Source organism: Poecile atricapillus, chromosome 4, assembly GCF_030490865.1.
Source record: "Poecile atricapillus isolate bPoeAtr1 chromosome 4, bPoeAtr1.hap1, whole genome shotgun sequence".
NCBI lineage: Eukaryota > Metazoa > Chordata > Aves > Passeriformes > Paridae > Poecile > Poecile atricapillus.
The window spans coordinates 23504222-23526017 of NC_081252.1; the positions used below are offsets into that span (position 1 = coordinate 23504222).

General features: G+C 38.5%; 1 protein-coding gene across 4 annotated transcripts in view; it reads left to right on the top strand.

The window, feature by feature from the left end:
- Positions 1-21796, top strand: part of CCSER1 (coiled-coil serine rich protein 1) — a 610518-nt gene that overhangs the window by 59550 nt on the left and 529172 nt on the right. For all 4 annotated transcript variants that reach the window (XM_058839027.1, XM_058839031.1, XM_058839029.1 and 1 more), the window contains exons 2-3: positions 10141-11499; positions 14091-14278. In XM_058839027.1, coding sequence (XP_058695010.1) covers positions 10185-11499; positions 14091-14278 — 1503 coding nt within the window. In that variant the 5' untranslated portion in view covers positions 10141-10184. The remainder of the gene's footprint in view (positions 1-10140; positions 11500-14090; positions 14279-21796) is intronic.

Genomic DNA, 21796 nt, shown 5'->3' on the forward strand with positions numbered 1-21796 from the left:
TTTCAAGAAATCAGACTAGCTTTGAGAGTTAGGTTTGGTGATAAAGGGGAGCAAATGATACCAACTTGGACATAATGATGGATTCTGATTAAAATCTTTTGGAAGCTGTACAGTGGTTAACAGTGACCAAGCACACCAGAGATATTCAGGAACATACAGTGAAAAAATTATTGTATCTAAGGACTCTAAAATCTAAACATGAAGTTAAAATACCTATTAGGTTAAAATATTCCTGTTATTCTGATGAGAGGGATATGGGTCCCTTGGTTACTGAGCAGGTGAATTCTAAGTAGGGGAAACACAGCTGATGGCATCCTTTACACTTCCACTTAACACGTGGATATTTATGTAATACCTGGGATATATGGAAACTGGGATATGCTATCTTTTTGTAGACTTTCTGTGTTGAACTTAGGGTTGAATACTAACATTAGTGGAAGTTTGTGTTGAGTTGTGACTACAAGCTGTGAAGTGCCAGATAATTGGGTTCTTAAGCCCAGAGAAACAAACTAAGTGTTCTTTTTTTCTGGAGTTTTTAAAACTTCCATGGTGTTTTTGTTCTCTTTAGGCAGCTCTGAGTTTTCAAGTTGGTTTCTTTTATTTCTTTCTATGCTTGCTTTGTGGGCTCACTTTCATGCTTAGACTTTGTTAACCTTCAGTTTTCAAAACAAAATGCAGGTCTGTACTGTGTTTGTGTGAACTTGTACATGTGGTTCCAGTCATTACTATGGCACTTGGTTATCTTTAAGGTTGCTATACTTAATGCTACAGAAATGTGAGCCATTGTGTTTTAATGTTTAATTAACAACTTCCAATTAGAGTTTGAGTATATGAATATATGGATTTGTCTAGTGTTCTTCTCTTTCACTGTTTTTATTAGCAAGAAGAAAGGTGGAAGTGAGTGTGATAAATTTAATCTAGAAATAATTATAATTTCAATATAACAAAAGGGGTCTTGCCTGAGTCTTTGCTGAGGTTCATGGAAGTCTTAGGTAGAACATAAGTATCATTATTTAGTTCTAAGTGTAGTATGATCGATTCCTAAATATCTGTTCTTCTTACAAGCAGTGTCCAGTGGAGCACATCAGCATATAAATAAATGTAAGCAGTTAGTTTGCAATTAAAATAATGAAATTGCATAGTATTGAGGATGGTAATTATGAATGTATTTAATACTCATCCCCATGAGGCACACATCATATGTGTGGTAAAAACTGCAGGGAGCAGGAATCATGTGGTTCCCATTCATTAGAGCTAGTAAGCTGTGAGTAGCTCGCCTGGAAGTTTTCAGTCAATCTGGATCCTCACTCTGAGTGTTATCAGTTCATTTTGCATCACCAGATTTCTTTCAAGCCATGAGTTGGGAATTGTTCTTTTCTGTTTAGCTTAGAGGAATTTGGAAAAGAGCATTGCTGTTACATTATTTTGTGGTAATGCAGTCAACAGCTGCAACAGTGATATACTGCCATTATCTTTTTATTAATTGAGGACGAGTCTGTAAATTAAATGCCTAGTGTTAGGCAGAGTTTTCACAGTTTATTTCATGAATACTAATAGCCACAGATATGTTGTATTTTTAAAATCACTTCCTTCAAAAGCACATACGTCTTTCAAGACATGAGTGGTCCTATTGACTTCAATGGGACATAATTGCAGTGGATTCTTGTGAGAGTTTTTAGTGCTGTCTTTGTCTGTCTCAGTGCTCTGTTTTTAACACAGCTCTAAGCAGACACATAGGGAAAAGCTGGAATTGGAACAGGAGTATGGCTCTTCAGAACTGCATGATTAATTTGCTAGGGTTTTATTAATTTTCGTTGAAATCCATTAAGGGATTCTGTCCTTGGTCAGCATTAAAAATAAAAAAGAAAAAAAAAAGAAAACAAAAAAAGAAAACAGAGAAATCCCTTCTTCCATCTACTTAAAATACGAGTCTGCACTGGGACTGATTGGATCATGCATGTCCAAGTGTTGCTTTTGCAAGAGTTAATGAAGAATTACAGATGGGGTGATAGAGGCTTATAAGGATGAAAGGCCAAATGGTTTAAATCAGCATGATTCACTTCACTGGAGCCTGTTGAATTTACAGCAGATGAGGATTTGGTCCTTTTTAATGCAGTTAAGGTCACACATTGAACCAGTGACAGGTAATAAATGACCCCAACCCTTGTTGTCACTGTGGTTGCCATATACACAGCAGAGGCAGGCAGCACTTGAGACCGAAAAGGAGCCAGACTGGGAAATGTGCAGGGAGCTTTATCATAAAAAGTGAATTGCTGCTGACATTGGAGCTGTGATTCAGGAAGGTAAGAGGAATAGAGAGAGAGCACTGAACAAAGACTTGGAGCTCTGCTGGGACCGCACAGTGTTGTGAGGTGGTTGCTTGAAGTGAGCAAGAGAGACAGATTTTAGAAGGAGCACATGAAAGCTGAACTTGAATGGACTACTAACTGTGCAAATCAAATGGATTATGCTTTAGAGACCCTTATGATGTCTTGTGGTCTTGTGAGACAGCAGGATTTTTTCAGGAAGCTTGTTTGTTTTTTTGGTGTGTGGTTGTTACTGTGGTGTTTTTTGTGGGGGGAGACAGCACTGATAGAGATGCTTTGAATACCTGTGGGACTAGTAGCCAATATTGGTGCTTTGCTTCACTCTGCCAACAGATTTTATGCACTGAACTGCACAGAGCTAGGGCTGTGTTATTCCTGGTATTTTCCTCTCGAGAATACCAACTGCCTTGTGCAGTAGTGATCTGTTCCACTCGAATTCCAGAGCAAATGTCTGGCAAGAAGTCTCTTCCTCTTTTTATGTCCTGGGCTGAGGCAAATGCTAGATCTGCTGTTTTTCAATGTGCTCTAGTAGGCATCTTACAGCTATTTTTCATGCATGAAAGAAAAAAATACCCTTGATTGTCTGTAGGTTGCTTTTCCCTTTTAGTTAAAATAAAGCACAGCTAGAAGTCAAATTTCTGTCTATATATAAGCACATCTTATGTTTATGACTAAATACTAATATTTAGTGTGAAGTACAAATATAACTATTTTCCTTAAAATATTATTTGAACATGCTTTTCTTCTATCTCTAAGCACTGTAGAGACACAATTATGGGCATCAAGAATGCGGTGAGAGGAGAGAAAGATGTGAGGGAGGAAGGATGACATTTAATCCTATTGAATCCTTCCCAGTCCCCAGACTGCTATCTCTGTCCACCCAAGATGTCTCAAAATTACTCAATTTTTCTTTGTCTCTTCATGGTATAATTCCCATGTATACTTAGGGACCTGTGTAAGTCCCCTTCACTTGTTAAAAGTGAGTAATTCATTGCATGTAAGCATATTTGAGGAAGATAACTGGGGGAGTTGATGCCGTGGCATTCGAATCACAAAGTAAGCTCATGCTCTTTGATGCTTGCATTTCCAGGTTATTACTTATACTTGTAACTGTTTTTAATTAAACTTAAATATTGGGAATACCAGATACTGTAAGAAATCCGTTGTATACTTCTCCAGAATCCATATGAGCAACAGAGATGAGAGAGGTGCTGTTTGTTCTCCATTAGAAAAGCAACACAACACCAAAACATGAATGTGACTGCTTCTTCAATGTGGTATAGTCCTTACCCCATTTCTGTCCTTTTTTATGTCTGATTGTTGAATGTGTGAAAGTGAATTATCTTCCTCATGCAATCAATTATTTGCCAGTAGCTTCTCCCAGCTCTTACTGAAGAGCAGCTGGCTGCTGGGTGTATCTAAAGACTAACAATAAGATTGGTTCACTTCTGTTATTTTGTATATTATACTGAAGTGCTTTGAGATAACCTTAGCTGTGACACAGACATTTGAAATAGGGAGGGGGTGGTTCAAATGTGAGAGAACCGTGCCCTCTAGGTTTCTGAAGATCTGTTACCTTGGTTCTCCTTTAGTACAACTTCATTCACATGGTACAAGTGGGATAAATTTACATACCCAGTGATAATAAATGATAGAATGATTTGTGTGTAACTTGTCCTATGCTAATGTTTGCCTTCTGGCTAATTTAAAGTCAGAAAAAGATACATAGATAACTTATCTACAGTTGTTGTCTTTGAATGATTGTTGCACTTCTAATTTCATCACAACACTGAGAATAGCATTAATGGATATATGAAATCAATGTCTTCAACTGGTACAAGACCAGTCAAAATGAGAGATGGGCTTTTGATGTATTTGTGTGGCTTCAGACTTCTTTATTGCAAATTTATCTGCTTGTATCCTCTCTCATTTCCTGAAAGCACAGAAGTATTTGAAAATAAAGATAGGCCTGGGCTGCAGAATGCAGGAAACTGAAAGAAATCTCATTTCTTGCCTTAGGGTAATTCAGTGTTTGGATTCTGTGTTCATGTTGTTTTGTTTTTTGTTGTTTTTTTTTTTTCCAGATATATAAAAGCTGTTCCTAGATACATAAAAGCTTTCTTTGCCCAATTAGTTTTTCAGTACAGAGGGGAGTAAGAGGGTGGAGTTGTACATGTGTGCATGTATAGACATACATAACTTTTAAAGGTCTGGTGCCCTTTGTTAGGTACTCTACTGTTGCTTATAAAACCTGTTCAGGAAAACTGACCTCCAAGCAGATGTGGACGTGGTAGGAGCTTAGAAAAATTCACTGTGAGAATTGTGACTGTGGCTGCTGTTCCACAGAATAAACTCTCTAGCTCTGTACCGTGCCACAAGGGTTACATGCAGAAGGAAGGAAAAGGGAAGAGTGTTATTCACACAAGCAAGTGGAGCTGTTATGTATTAGAGGGAGTTCCGCTCATTTAATTTGCAAACCCAGATTGTTTCAGGATCACAGTTTCATGATCTCAGTCTCCCCTTTCCTAGCTAGTGCCTTCTGTTGTTCAAGTCTTTGGCTTTGCTGGTGTTTTCAATAAGATCCTATTAATTTGCTTACGTTGTCCTTGGTAACTGTTAAAGCTCTGAGTATTTATCTGGTGTTTATTTGTTTGCTTTTGTTTTAAATGTAAACTGATTTTTAATGGCTTTTTTAGACTCTTACCTTGTCCTCATGGACAGGCTTGATCACACATAGTGATGTCTGGGAGCTGTGTGGGCAAAACCAAGTCACAAATGTACTAGAGAGACAAATATTGCTAGAATTGAACTAGAACTGTATTGAAGGCAGTAATGCTTAAATGCTGAGGACAATACAGTGCTGCAATCCAAAAGATGGAAACAGCAATTTGGGTGGGAACCACAGGCTTTGAGGTTACCCCATGGACCAAAGGACTGCTTCTTACAAGTGTTTCAGCTGCATCAGGACTTCTGTTGATTCAATGACAATTAAAAATACTTATTTTCATGTAGTTTTGTGGGTATTTGCAGTATCCTGGGGCAAATTTAATTTCAATGTAAGGTTGGAGCCAGCTGATCTATAGAGACCGTATCTCCGATGTGGTCCTTGCTTCCTGCTGCGTGGTAATGCTCATGTAGGTAGTGAGGGATGGAATATTCACAGTGCAAATGCACATCTTAGTTCTGTGTGTTCTGCTTTATTGTACGGTTCCCAGTTCTAAGCAATAAAGAAAATGTATCATCATCATTCAGCTATGAGTGAAACCAAACAATCTTCCAGATCCTTATTGATAATTCTGCTCTGATTTAAGGTTTGAGGCCTTTCAGCTATGTGTTACGTCATCTCCCAGTTTAAACTTTGATAGCTAATTCAGTTTTGCTTTTTGTGTGGAAGTTTTTTTGTTTAATATTTCTAGGAAGTGCATTTTTAATGAGAATCTCTTTAGGAAAGCTTTGTTTAGAAAGTGTTGAGAGATAGTAGCAGGTTGGTTTATTTATGGAGTGTTTGCACTCCCCTACACACTACAGCGTTGAAAAAACATATATTATCTTTTGGCATGTACATGTAATTATGATAATGGTAAAGTTCACAAATAAATTCAATTCCTAAATTTCGCCTCAAAGGCAATGAGAAATTTAGTGGGCACAGACTGTTGCTTTTTCATCTTTGCAGTTACTGAGAAAGTAGATCCATGGCTCCATCTGCTGGGGTTCAAAACCAGAAGCACAAGAAATTGCTATTTACTGAAAGCACTGAGTCCTGGCACACTTGTGAGAGTAGCTGCTAGTCAAAAGTTGAAATAAAAAGTACTGCATTTTATTTTTAAGCTGGTGAATTGATAGATTTCTCTGGAAATACTGGTGTAATATTTTGAAAATATTGCCTATTTTAACACTTATGGTTTTCTTCCTGCAGTTACATTCACTGTCTGAAAGTTGAGCAATTTGTCTCTTTTGACAAGATACAATAATATATACAGTACAGAGCTGCTTGTATAATTTTTACCCTATGTGTTTTTTTTAGTCAGACAACTTCTGTAGGCAAGATAAAGGCCTGATATTACAATATTAGCTGAATTGTTCCTCCGAAGATCTCCTGTGGGGAAAGAATAAGGCCAAAGTATAAAAATCTTGACTCCTTGGTTTTCTCTGGCAATTAAACATGTGACATTAAGATATTTTTGAGATTAATTTGCATTTTGCAATATCTTGGCGCAGACCAACATGAAAGGAGGCTATTTCCATCTGGTTAACTTTTTTTAATTTCTTTTGAGAGGGAAAGTATTTTGCTCACACTTGGGTTTCTCAATTCCATTGGTCTGAGCACAGGAGTTCAGAAACTCTGAGCTGTAGCCAAGCTCTTGAGGAAGAGAAGATTCTGAAACAAACCACTATTACTCTGCCTGTAATTGTTTTCAAAGCAGCTTACTCATTTTCTGTCATTATATCAAACTCTGTCTTGTGTAATGCCAGCTGCAAAAATGTGCATCAAAAATCCATTCCATAAAAAGTAAAAATTGTCTTTTTCAGCACTGAGTAAACACTTCAGTTTCAGCAGTAACTGGATTTTAGAATTCAAAAGTATTACAAAGTAATGGTTGTGTATTTGATCAAGATTCAGAACTCCATACAGAATAGTGGGACTGTTTTCTTGAGTATTCTCATTATGTGCTATTATATTTTGTACTAAGAAAGAAGCCTAAACAAAGGTGTCTTTCTCTGCCCTTTTCTTTTTCCTCTGTTGAAGATTTTAAGAGTGATGCCAGTAGGGACAAGGGAAAATCCTATAAATAAAGAAAATTGATGGTTTTGTAGAGAAGATGTAGCTGGAGCTGGAGTGAATTTCACTCTGTAATAAGGGTTACTGCTATAAAGTTGTAGGTACAAATACATTAAATGTGGAGACTGAAAGGAAACACCTCCTATGTTGATAAGTCATATGACAGTTTATAACTCCTCTGCTGTAAGAAAAAAGATTAATGGAAGGTGAGGTTTCATTAGTATCTGAAAGTATTGGTACCTTGAAATACTAGTTATTTTTCCTTGTGTTACAAGTAGAAAAGTTGTCATTTTAACTTTGTGCTAAACTTTGGCAGTTTAAGAATGCAAAATGTATGTGTGTTTTTAAGTGATATATAATTAATTAATTAATATCAAAAATATTATTAGAACGTTTACAACATTCAAACAGTGCACGCACACGGACATGCATATATATACAGGTATATTTGTACAACATTGTATGTTTTAAGACTGTTTTCTGGTGGCAATTGTAGACCTAGGAAGAGCAGTATATCGTGCTTAGTTGATATTTTATGGGTGAGGATTTCTGCTGCTTAGACAATAAGAGGAATGCTGACAGTTTGTTTTCTTCCTTCAAGAGACAGGAAAGGAGGAATCAACCGAATAAATGCCATTTTGTTATCTGCTGTTAAAGGCAATGTATTATATTAAAATTTATTACCACCTGGAAGGCTAAGGCTATGTTTATTCAGGGTCAATCCTTAGGAATAATCTCTTCTTATTTAGACACAGTCTTTGCATTCCCAGTGCTAGTTACATTGGGGTTTTTGCTCTGTTTTTTGTTTCTTTTTGCTCTCAGCTTGGAAAATTTAGTAGTTATAAACTAGGATGACTTGTTCTTCAGTGAAGTGACAATTTAAGCTCTGGGCTGGAGAGAGAACAGTGGCAGCAAATGTTTTATACAACCATAAAATGTGTATAGAAGTTTAATGTATTTCAAAAAACTACTTTATCTACTGCTATTGTTAAACTGCATTATAAAGTCTTTGTTTCAGCAATTATGATCTCTCCTTAAAATACCTTGTGAGGGAAGAACCCTCACAATCTCTAAAAATCTTGTGTGTATGTGCTTATCCATACATACCAGTAAGCCTGCAGATAGAGATTCACAACAGCAAAGAAACCCTGACACAGTTAGGGTCTTGAAGTGGTTATAGAAGCCAGAGAAGGGGAAGGATGAAGAGAGTTTCATGTGGCTTTCAAAAAGGCAATTTTCTTTAGGTAGAGTTACGGAAAGATGAACAAGTTGGGATAACACCAGCTCCTGGGGGAGCTCACAGGGCCTGGGATTTTCTGCGCTGTGCCCCCCTGCAGTGGCTCTTATACAGTGGTCTGAGTGCAAACTTTCACAGCTGTCAGTGGAATGGAGCAGCTGGCTGTGCTTCAGTTCCCAGTGGATGTAAAGTTATTCTGGTAACTCCTGTCCTGTATTGACGGTTTCCCCCCAGTTAGACTGAATTCATGGAGGGGTTTCAATCAAAGAACCTGGGCATTGTCTAGGTCAGGCTTTAGCTTGCCATCAGGGGTCACCAGTGACTTCTAGCAATTAGTAGCTATTCTCCAGCTCTTTTTCTCATCCTAAACTACAAAATTGCTTATTGATTCCTGGTGTTTGTGAATAGTGTGGCTGCTTGGCACTGTATGTTTGGAGTGGAGCTGTACTAGCATTTTATAAAAAATGTCAACTGCAGAAAGTCCAGTCCTATCTCTAGTCAGAAACAGTCTTTGAACTTACTTGTTGCCCTTCCTTTCACAGTTACTTAACATATATGTAGGTTTACTAATAATTAAAAATTCCGTTTCAATTTATATATATATATGTATATGTGTGCATGTATACACTACCTAAATGCATAATACTGCTCACAGATACTTGCTTTAGCCACATAATACATATTAAATTGCTCATTAGATGAATTGCTTTTTTTTGCACTTGACATACAAACATAGTCCAGACAAATGACTTCGGGTTTATTTTTATGTACTGAACACCAGCAGCTCATGAAGTTACATTGGGGCAAAATTCGTACAGCCTCTCGTGTTCTTGTGATTATATATTACACGTTTTTATTGCTCTCTCTCTCTGTGGTCCTGTCTTTCACAGTGGTAGTTTATTGTAACGAGAACAAAAAGGAGATAGAACTGGCATATATTTCATAAAGATTAATATTCTTCCAGTACATCTGCAGTGCTGATCAAAATAAGTTTTGTTTAAATGTTTATAAAAAAACGCCAAGTGCATGTGCGTGGAAGCACTTATCACTAATTTCAAAAAAACATGAAAAATTAGCTAATTATAAGCAAATAAGCTGTGAGAGGATTTCAGAGAAGTGTTCAAAGGAAACATTACAGCTCAAATCTAGAAATATAATCCTGTATTTTGATAGTAAATTCTTTGAACTTACAGTTCTTTAGGAAGATTTTTTGGTGTTGCATATTTTGGCTGGACTGCAATGCCATAATATTCTGTACTGTGAAGTGATACATACAGCCTTTAACAGAAACACATAAAGTAATTAAAATCCAACTGAAAGTTCAGTGAAGGTTGTAAAATTTAAATCCTCTTCTTTCATGCAAAAATCTCAGTATTTAGAAATACAAAATAGTGAGTTGTTCTACTCAGATAATGAAAAATCAACTATTTGCTGAGAGTGCTTACGCTTTATAGTAACTTAAAAACAAGGATGCTTGGGTGATATATTTGTATATCTTTTGGCATTTAGATTTTATACCATTACCCAGTGTAACAGTGTACAATACTGTTGTACAATACCACATATAAAATTGTATCTTTTGTTAGCAGAATATTTTCAGCCACATGTTGCTCAATTCTTAGTGCAGGGTGTTGAACATCGCTTTGAAATGCTGAAAGTCTTCAGTAATGTGTATGCAACAAATTGATGTTGACATCTTGTGTATTCAGGCTGACTGACAAATCTATTTGAGTAGTCTTTGAGGCTGAATAATTTATTTTCTTTCCCTCCTCCCCTTTATTTTTCTCTCATCCCAGATTATTTTATTGGCTGTGAAGAGCCACGGACCCTTTGTGTCCTGATGGGGGACTCGGGATCCAGACGAGCGACTCTTGTGTCTCGGTTGCCAATATTCAGGAGAAGCGTTAGCCGGAGACACGACTCCCTGCCTTCCTCGCCTTCTTCTGCCAATGCCATTGGTGTCCACACCTCCTCTCCATCCAGCACTAACTCCAGCTCAGGGAGCACAGGAAAGCGCCGGAGTATTTTCCGCACTCCTTCCATTAGCTTCCATAACAAGAAAGGCAGTGAGCAGAAGCCTGACTCAGCAAGTCAGAATGTTAACATCTCAAATGGTGCCCAGTCCTCTCTTAGCACTTTTCAAAAACTCAGCTTAGACGAGCACATAAAAAGCAGAGGAAGGCATTCAGTTGGCTTTGGCAGCTCCCGTAACAAGAAGATAACAAGGTCTTTGACAGACGATTTTGAAAAGGGAAAGGAGCCCTCTGCTAATAAGAATGTCTTTATCAACTGCATAAGCTCTGGGAAGAATGAGGGTGATGATTCAGGCTTTGCAGAAGAGCGAAGCCGATATTCCGTCAAACAGTCCACACGAAAACTTCTTACTAAATCATTTTCATCACACTACAAATTTTCCAAACCAGTTCCAGAGAGTCAGTCAGTTTCCTCCGTGCAGCAGCCCAGGTGCTTTCTGGAAGTTAAATCCTACGTGGAAAGCGAACCTGTGATGGCCAAGTCGTCTCCTCCATGCTCGGCTGAGACGACGGAGTGCATGGGCAGCTCCCTGCAGTCCCCGCTGCTCTCGGCTGACCTCACGGCTGCCCAGACCCCCTCAGACTTTGTCGCTCTGACCGAGGACTCTGTTTCAGAGGCTGATGCCCTGCCTAGCAGTGGGCCTGGGGCACTGCTTGCAGAGGATTTTGGCCATGATGTCTCTACCTCTCAGATCTTCTTTAATCCTGCTGCTGCTCCTGCGAGGGAGATGGATACTGTACAAAGTACTGGCCATTCTGCTGGTGTATCTCCTGTGAGTCATGCAAGCTCTTGCAGCGTGGAATCCAGTACCTTATTCAAAACCTCAGTTCCTAATCAAACAAAAGTGCTGTTGCAAGCCAATGGACTACATATAAATGATGCCAGGCACACAGAAAAAATTAACTCAGAAAATGCACATCTAGAAACCTTGACGTTACAGCGTAGTGAAGAACTAGTGACACTCTCTCCAAAGGCACAGACCTTAAGTGAGAGCAGAGATGAAAGCACTCCATCCAAGCACGTGAGAGACGTAATTCCTGTAGTTGAGTCCAGGACTGTTCCATGTTCTGAACCTCAGTCCCTTAAAACCCAACAGGGTTATGAATCAAACCATCCTAAAGGTATGTTTCATGGTCTTTTCATTTTTGAGTTTGGTGGGTTTTGGGGGTCTGGCCTCATTTCTTCTATAATGGTTGTTTTGTCATGAAGTGTTTTTAAGAATTTCAAGTGCTAGCTATGATGTTCAAAAAGTAGAACTTTTTTTTTTATGTGTTAAAGGCAAAGTTTATCAGTCTTTTGAGTTTGTGTTTTAGTGTTTGCAAACACTCATCATTGCTATTTGTGGCTATGCTTTATTTAATAGAAAATTAATTAGGAATGCCAGTATTGACTCCCAGCAAAGCTGTGATTTCTTGAGACATGACTATTTTAGACTTGAACCATGGGGTGGCATAATTTGTGATGGAAGCATCACCAGAGAAACAAACATTCCTGTAATCTGATTATGGGAAATAATGCAATTGAGTTTATATTGGTCTGGGTTTAAACATTTCTAGAGTCTTGCTTTGTCTATTCAACTGATTTTATAGAGTAACTCAGAGTGGATATCTTGTCAAAGTATGAGATACCCTGTTTCTGGCTCCATCTGAAATAAGTGTCCAAATTCTCATTTTGTCATCTATGGAACTGAGGGAGTTAATTACCATCTAAATTTCACACTGAGTCTTTAGTTTATGAAGAGTGATTTGGAAATACTAACAAGATTAAGTGGAAAGACTGTTCCTAGAAATCCCAGTCTATAGAGATACAGATAAATAATGCACCAGGCCCTTGAGTGAAGGACACCTGTCAGAAGACATTTATCTCTGACAGTTTGTTTTCTTGAGCCAGCTTAATGACTGGTGCTTTCTTGCTTAATTCTGAGGCGGTATGTGGTGGGCCAGAATTTGAGGGTTAACAAGACAGTGTTTCTGGTGATTGTATTAGAAGATGAATGATGGTAAGTATAAACTCATATAGATTCACACCCATCATTCTACTTGAATATTTATCAAGGCGTGTAGATTATAAGCAGTCGAAAGCAATCTTGCTTTTTGAATTATTAGTCACTGCTAGGCTTAGTTGCAGATCTTGTACATAAATGGCAATAGAAAGTCAAATTAATCTACTGAATTAGCTTTCACCAGAGGGAACCTCTTTCCCTTGGAACCTCAGTCACTTTGGGGAAAAAAGATATTATTTATCTGTTCTATCCATTTATCTATATTACTGGTCCTGAGCACTCAGTTTGTCTTCCTTGCCACATTTTCTCATCTGTGAATGAGCTCTTATTCAGAATCTGCCTTGCTAGAGTGTACTGCAGAAAAACCAAGTGAGCAGCTTGGGGGGATGTTTAGAAATACACACTGTATTTCAGACTCATGCATTGGCAATTGGATATTTAATCTGTATTTCAGTAAAGCAGCTAAAGGAAGTTGAAATCATGACAAGAGGATTTGTGTAAATTTGATTCATGTTCACAGAAACACTCAAGCTAATACTGCACTATGTAAAAGCTGATGATTAATTGTTCTGGTTTTTTAGTGCTGTTCAAAATACTTTTTGTTTTTCTAGTGTTGTGAAGAATGTGTTCCAAATTAGAAATTGGCCAAGTGTACAAGGGAACCACTGAAAATAAGATAAAATCCTACCATATGAAATGAGTCGAATACAGAAAAAGCTTCCTTTATGGCACTCAGTAAGATATGGTTATAAATACTTACACCTGTTGCAAACAGACTGGTTTGAACATTTGGTTTTCTAAAACAGTATTTAAACCTAGATTTGAACACAAAATATTTCTATGCATTTTCTTTGGTAATAGATATTTTCTCTTCTGTACCTGGTCTCATAGCAGATACCATTATAGATAGCATTGTGAATGTGACGTTAATTTATGAGCAGGTTTGATGTGCCATATATTTCTTAGTATATACCTTTATGCATTTTAATGTGATACAGATTTTTTTTTGAGAACTCTTAGAGAAAATGTCTCTTCTCTTGCAAAAGCCAAAAGAAGATAAGATTTTCTGTATGTGTGACATTTATAATGCTATTATGCTTTTATGTTTCCCCATTTCTAAATCTGCCTTAACATGTCAAAATGTATTTTTTTCTCCTCTTTTCTGATGTTATTCTTTTAACTGGACTGTGATTTTGCCCACTGACTGCAGACTGAGTTTAGAGGGTGCAGGTGTAAGGCTAAACTAGGAATGCTGAACAGAAATGGAAACTGATTTGCATCCCTGTCTTATGCAGAGTTAACAAAGTTGTCACCTGGCCCTTCAAAAGCTGGACTTGCCTTTGGGCATAGGGTAAGGCAGGTTGTTTTTTGGCACCATTGGACAAATTTCTCTGGTAGGTTTTCAGCAATTTGGAAGTATCCATGGTGAGGGGAGAAAGAAAAGGATGGAGCAAAGAGTCCTTCTGGATTCTATGGGGAGTCCTGGAGTGGGCTGTAGTGTGCTGAGCATGCCTGTCATTGGGGCTGAGCAGTGAGCTGAGGGCCCAGGTGACACCTTTATCTAGGTAAGCACGGTCTGCTTTCCACAGAACGTTTCTCATGTGAACTCATTTCAGTGTAATTATTTCAAGCAAAGCAGTGTTCTGATTAGGAAAATATTTGTAGAGAGCAATTCCCTGTAACAATTGCTGGTTGCTTCTCTCTTTGTAGTTGATCTTGCCAATAGTCTCAGTCCGTACCGGGAAGGCAGATTTGTTGAGAAACGGCTGAGGTCCTCTTCAGAAGGTACAGCTGGGGGCAGCCGGCTGATCATAAAACCAAGGGATGGAAATGCAGAAGAGCTTAACAGCCTAAGGAAGCAGAGAGCAAGCTCATCGTCTTCCAAAATGAACAGCATGGTGAGTTTTATTCCCACATGCCTAAGCTGATGTTTTTCTCTGATTGCTGTAGCTATAGTGAGAAGCAGTGACTTCACAGATTTAACAGTAATAAAGAGGGCAGGAGCTGTCTCAGGCTTCCATAATGTGATCTAGGCTCAGCTTCAGGTATTGGAAGCATTTTTTGCAGGATGTGGCGCTGTGAAAAGGTTTGTGTACTTTCTGGGAAGAGTTTCTTGGTGACATGTGTTGGTGATTTGCTTGAGCTATTAAAGCATGGAGCTTTTCACGTTTGTCTGCTTTTGCAGGAAGTTTGCATCCAAATATAAGTGAATTAAATGTAATTTTTTAGAGCCAGGAAGAATGTGATAACCTTTAAAGATGCTGTTTCATGTAGGCATACAAAGCATTACACAAATGCATTTTATGCCCTAAAATACTGGTTAACCGTTGCTCAGGCCTGTGAACCTTTTCTGGCTTGTTAGACCAAAGCTGTTAGGCAGATCTTTGTGTTTATTTAAATACTAGGCTACACTGATGCTGTAGCACTTCATTCTGTTTAGCTCCATATTAATGGTGGAAGTGGGAAGGTGACAATCCAGGAAAAACAGGAAGTAGAGAACGTGTGGATGGGATTAGGTGGTAATCTGATCTCTTCCTTGTGTTTTGTTTATAAAATCTATGAGCTTTTTCCCCCACTGCCATTAGCAAAAAGCAAAATTGTCCACAGATTGACATGATTTGCTCATGCTTATTGGCATTACAGTCACACACCAAGGACTTCTAAAACAGGATTAGAGAGCAGGCTCATAAGTGAAGGTAGAATTATTCTTGCTTTCCCCCCAGTATGTATGGATACTATCTTCTCATCTTAAGAAAAAGGAGATTTTTAGTAAAAAGTGAGGTTTAGGAAGTAAATGAAATGAAACCAAACCTGAAAACACCTTTTCCACCCTTTCCTCCCCACAAACAACCAGAAGACAAAAGAATAAACCAGAGTTTTCTGGAAGCAAAAGAAAAAAAAAAAATACTAATAATTTGAAGGTTCAGAGTAATACGTATTTGAATGGTAAAAGGCCTCTTCAAATACTTGTCACAATCAATTAATGTTTAACACTACAGTAGCAGATTGCTACCAATGAATGATGCTAATGAAGAATAAATATTAGGTAAAGAATCGGTGTTACTACACAAAGTATTGTGAAAAGCCTTAACCTAACTCTCGTACGTGGCTAGAACAGCATGAGTCACATGGCTGTCTGTATTAATTTTGTTCAGTTCTGGAGAAAAATGTATCGCAAACATTTAAGGGATGTCAAATCTCTAGGGAAGAGCCGAGGCCCCTGTGGCAAGGGCAGCATTGCTGCGCGGTTCTGCTCTGTGGCACTGAGTGAGTGGCTGTGGCTGCTGATGCAGGTTTTCTGGCGTCACCCAGGTGTCTTGTTAAGCTGAAGAAACTGTGTACCTGTATATTTTCGCTGGCTTGTATTCTTTTCCTTGTTGGCAGGCAGTGTGAGCTGCTTCTACTTGAGGGACTGGGACTGAGGAGCCAGAATGTCTTGCTGAAGGGATGCAAGATTTTTCACAGGAGACAGGAAGTAAAAAAAAAAGTTAGCATCTGAGAAGCTGTTTTTTATCCTAAACATCTTTCTCAGCAGGGTATGCTTGCATAATTGTCAGGTTTTTTTGAAGATGACAAGTAAAAGTTTGGTTCTCAGACCAATGCTGTTTGTAAATGAAAGTAAGTGAAGAAAAAAATCTTTTGAAATAACTCTGCAAACGTGCCAATTTCGTAATACTGTAAATAATGATGTGGAACAAACACTTGAGGTGTATTGGATTGCCAATTATGTGTTTACAAAGCTGCTCTTCTTGCAGTGGCCGATTTCTGCTACAAGAGGGCACCGTTTCACCAGAAATGGTTTTGGAGAGTGTTTTGGAATGACTCGTCATTCTAATGCTCCAGCAATGAACTCATGATTAAACAAATTGTAATCTTTTGACATAACATATAAACTAGTTAACTATGTCTCAGAAGGTTGGTAGAAGTTGTTTCACCTACTGTTTCTAACTAGGTGATTCTTCTTTTCCAATGTGTAAGAGAGACAAGAAGAAAGAAAAATGCGAATCAGCACAGGCAAAAGACCTGAATGCTCTGAAATATGTAGTCCTGCAAGACCAGTGAAAAGTGTAAACGTGTGTAGTTGACTCAGTGGGAATTAGATTTACCACACTGGAAAAAAAAAACCACCAAAAAACGATCAGACCATCAAGTTTGTTCTTTAACGGGATTAGGAGACAGAACAGCAGGGAAAAAAAACTTGATGTGTAACATTACTTGGTACTAAGAGAAAGTGAGATATGAGTGAGCAACAGAATTATCTATCACTTTTCATAGTAGTGGCCAATATGGAATATCACATTTATCAGTACAGAGACAAAAAGTTAAATTGTTTTTAATGTATGGTAGAGATTTTTAAATGCTAGAAACTTAAAGTCATTAAGACCAGATAGTCATGAAGGATGATATGAATGGAAGTAACTGTGCAGTACGTCAAGTTTAAAAAAACCAAACTTGAGAGCTGTCCTGGGGTGACTTTATGATACTGGTATCCCCAATCGTCTGGTTTATGTTATATATTAAGTTCTGCACCTTTAAGACTGGCTTTGAGGGCAAGAGAGGGGGAAGAAGAAGCGCGCAGTTTGTGTTAAAGAAAAACATCACTCCCACACATCTCGCTCCTGGACTGTGGTGTCTGCAGCACGGACAGACAGCGGCACAGAGCTTCTCTCTGGTTTTTAGTTAGCTTTAGCTAGCTGAGGCAGAGGAGTTCCCTGGACCTTTGTTTTTTTCCTTTTTTTCTTGGATCTGTGCAAGCCTGCTCTGGACTGAACACCCAGCCAAACCCCAGGAGCTCACGCCTGTGGCCCACCGGGGCCTGGGCCTTGGCACTTTCCAGCGCAGGAGGGACTGATAAGAAACTGAGTGAGCCGAGCTACACCACATGAAAAGGACTTTTCTTCCTAGATTTGCCATCCCATCAAACAGCAAGAGGTTTTATTATTTAGTATTATACAATTCCTGTTAAATAAACAGCTTTTTCCACTTCTCTCCAAGGAATTTTTTTCCCTTTCCCGGACCAGTTGGTGGGGAGGGGGCATTTCTCTGGGGAAATCCCCATTTGGAGTTTTCCTCCCTAATTTGCCCTAAACTAGGACAAGAGCATAGTGGGAGCACCTAGATCACACTGCCCAATTTAAAGATGTGAGTTACACTGTGCTGTATGCATACATGTGTTTTCACTCTGCCTAGAAATATGGCTGCATATGTGCAGTGGATCAAGACTGCCCACTTATATTTGGCTCTTGCAGATCTGCCCTTCTGCCTCTCTGCTATTCTTTACAAGAAAAATAGTTATTTGTCTTTACAATTGCACCCTTGCCCACACTTGTCTATCAGCATATGTACCACTTAAAAAACCCCCTTATTTTTCAACTTCTTGTCTCCGTGGGTGAACATTATGTTCTGCAGGACTCTGTTTCTCTGGCCACTCTTTAGCTGTTTTCTCTTCATTTTCTCATACTTGCATCTTTTCTAAGTGTTGTCTATTTCTTGCATCTTAAATTCAGCTTCAACTTTTCACCCTTGCAGGTAAAAACTTTTGTGCTTGCCCTCAGTGCTGCATCATCAGCTTCCTTTGCCTGGAGCAAAGCAGCCTTGCCGCCTGTGCCAGCCCAATTAGAGCAGCACAACTTATTTTTCTGGATTGTTGCTTTGAGTGTGCCATTTCTTTCTTTGATCTTTCCTGTGGTTCCTATCTATTAGATATAAAACCAAGGACTTCTGAGGCCTAAGGACATCCTGGCCTTTTCCCCTTCGGCTTTAAGAGCGGCCCCGTTGCCAAGCTGTCAAATAATTCCATTTGTGTTTTCTTCCATACTGCCTATCATGCACTTGGGTAACTGCAGTTACCACAACATTTGCTTCATTTCCTTTCTCAATTTTTACTTTACTTTTTTGCCTTGCCTAAAGATAAATTTTCAAGGTGCATGCTGGTACTGTGTTATTAAGGTTTTTACTGAGCTTTTTTTGGCTTAGCCATCCAGTGCTGATGCTCAGCCAAAATCCCCCTTTTCTCACACTTGTCCTATGCTTGTTATGTGGGGATGCTCCAAGTACTGAACATCTTGGTAAACGTACTTACAGCATAAATTATGAACAGTGAATGCTAAACCACGTGTCAGAATACAGGACAGTATTTAATGGGCAGGAATGCAATTTGATAATGGAATTAATTGAGTATGTTAGTTAAACATTAAATTAAAAAAATAATAATTTAATAACAGTATTGAGGGGGCCATCTGACATTTTGGGAATATAGAATAAAGGTAAATGATTGACACAGGCATATGCTTGCAAAAGAGAGAATAACTGCAAATATTTGAGACTCCTAGTGTGTTTGGAGGGAGCAGAAAGTCAAAGCAGAGGTCGTTAATGAAAGTATGTTATGGCAAGAACATCTGTGATAATTATCCAATTAGCAGCTGGTGTCTAAATTGTGGCTGGTGTCCTGGATATTGTGTGTGTGTAATGCTACCTCCGTTTTGTTACCTAAGTGATTTGGGGTGACTTAGAAGTTAATAGTCCAGTTTCTAGTTTACTTCAGAAGTAGTACTTGCAATGAACTTGGAGCAATTATCCAAACCTCTGTACTAAAATCTTTCTGTGTTTGATATTCTACCTTATCAGGCTACACCAAAACCTGTAGTTCATGAAAGTGTGTTTATTGCTTCTCACAGATAGATTTATTTTTAATGTTACCTGAGTACCCTTATTTATTATCAAGCACCAGTTTTAATCCAGTGGCTACATCATGACAGAAACAGCAGGATCCTTTGCCCCTATGGACTTCAGTGAATGTACATGAATAAGGGCTAAAATGTTTTTTATGTTCCTCTTGCCCATGCTGAGTTGTATGATATTTTGCTGATGTATTATTAAGCACAGAGTATGAATCAGACTAGGTTGGCTGCTAGTCTAGAGAGAATTGAAGTAATTGTCATATTTGCTTGAGGTTACTTCAACACTGACCTTCTGGAAGCTGTGATTTTTGGAGTGTGTGGCTATTACATGAGGTGGAAGCTGCTGTTGAAAATTCTTGAGTTGAATAAGTTTCAGAGGATGACCAATGAGTAGATTTGAAGGTGGAGTTGAATGTGGCTGTTTTTGTGACCCATAAATGTGACCTGTAATGGCCTGATAAAACCTTGTGGGATATGTTCTTCTTCTACAGGCTGGTGTTAATTATTAATGCCTTAACAGCCTGCCCTGGAAAGGCAGTGAATGAAAGGTTAGAGCGAAGATTTGAGTGCTCAGGGCTTCAGTTCAGGTTGAAAAAAACCCTTAAACAAAACTGCCTTTTTTAGATATGCCAAGACTTTTACAAAAATATGAACTAGATAAGCAAAATGCACACATTTCTTTACTGTCTTCTGTGCAACCTTCTTTAGAACTAGCAATGTTATGTGTGCTCTGAATTGCTGCAACCTGTTTCTTTAACTTGCTATAGGGTGTATTATCTCAGGTATCTGTGGTGTTCATGAAAGCTTTGTCATGGCTAAAATAGATATGCCATTCTTTTTGTGTCACTGAATTACAGTATTTCTGCTTAATTCAGATTCATCTCTGCTATGCTGGGCTTCTTGAGGGAGAATATTTAGGAGCATCAATTGTTGCTGAACTGTTCAAGCAAACCCTGTAAGGCAGTGGTTCACCCTTCATGGAAAGTGGACTTGACAGCATTAATTTATAACTAGATTTGTACTAACATAACAAAATTCCCTTTTTTGCAATGAATTTGGCATTTGGCTCCTCTGTGAAAAGAAACTGTTGAAGCCACTTAAAGCAAGAACTGTCAGGACTACTTTGATACTATAAGGCTGAACAGTGCTATCTAGATAGGAATAAACTGCTGACTATAGGTACTTAGCAATTTGAGCCTTATCTTCCTAATTTAGCGTGGAGCCTTTCACATCCTAATAGGATAAAAAAATGGAAATGGCAGATACGGATTGAAGCATTTTGGCTGTGATTTTTAGGTTGACTCAACTAGAAGCTTTTTGGGTAACTACCCTGTGGGAAATTCATGTCTGTAGTGTAATGTGTGTTTCTTAACAAATGGAGGGCTTGTGAAAATCAGATTGCCGTTGTTAGACACTTTGAATTAATTCTTGAGATCAAGTTACAGAAATTAATTTAGATGTGACTTAATGCTTATGCTGTAATGTTCTGTGATCTTCTTTAAGGACATAATCATGGCCCAGAAAAGGATAAACTGTTACTCTAGCATTGGAGTAATGATTTAAATTGAATTTTATGTATTGTTATGTTAATACGGGTAGAAGGTAGAGCTGTTGGCAATTTTAAATCCAGAATCATCATGGCAGTGGATGGATGTCTTTGTTGAGTAGCAAAAATAGAACAGAATTAGTTCTTCCCGTGCTTTTATGGGTTAACTGCAGTGGGTGAACCGCACTCCTCAGGCACTGCCTAAACTCCCTCTGGCAGGATGAGAAGTGGAAAGGTAAAAGTGTGAAAACTTGCACACTGAGGTAAGGACAATTTAACAGGGAAGGCAAAAGCTGCACACACAAACAAAGCACACAAAGGAGTTAATTTAGTAGTTCCCAGGGGCAGACAGATATGCAGCCATCCGTCCATCCGTCACACCTAGTGGGTACTTTGGAGGATAAACGTCAAGAGTGCAAACATTCCCCCTTCCTTCTTCCTTCCCAACTTGAACTGCTGAACACAGTTCAGCATATGACCAGATCCCTTTGGTCAGGTGGGGTCAGCTGTACCAGCTGTGTCCCCTCCAAGTTCTAGCTCACTCCCAGTCTCTTCGGTGGCAGGGCAATGTGAGGAGCAGAAAAAGCCTTGACAGTTGTGCGAGCCCTGCTCAGCAATACCTAACGCATATATGGCTGTTTTGATAACACTGATTTGGTCACAAATATACAGTACAGCACCATAAAAATGTAATTCAGTTTTTATAATTACAAAAATGGTATTCTGTCTCATCCAAAACCAGTACAAATTTGGTAGCAGATATTTTTTTTAGAAGACTTGCAGGAATATTTGCTCTAAGTGTTGTCTGAACTAATTTACAGGATACTGAACTTGTAAAACTATAGGTGGGTGTCCCCTGTAATGCACTGTGTCTAGTTTTCTGGTTTAATATTTTTCAGAAAAAAACATTTATTTATTTATTGAGACTCAAAATATAAGTGTAAAGTACAGGCAGTTGATGGATTTTTCTAACAAAATGCACTTCTGTGCTAGTCTTGTTGAATCCCCCAAATAGTTTTGCCAGTTAATGTAAAAGATAGCTTGTTCTGAAGCTGCTCATCATTTAGAGTTGATAATATTTTTATGGATTTCTTTTTCCACATGAAGGGAAAGACTTTTCTGCACAGAAATATCTGGTAATATGTTAAAATGCACCCTAGGGATCAATATTGTTTAAATAGAGAGATACA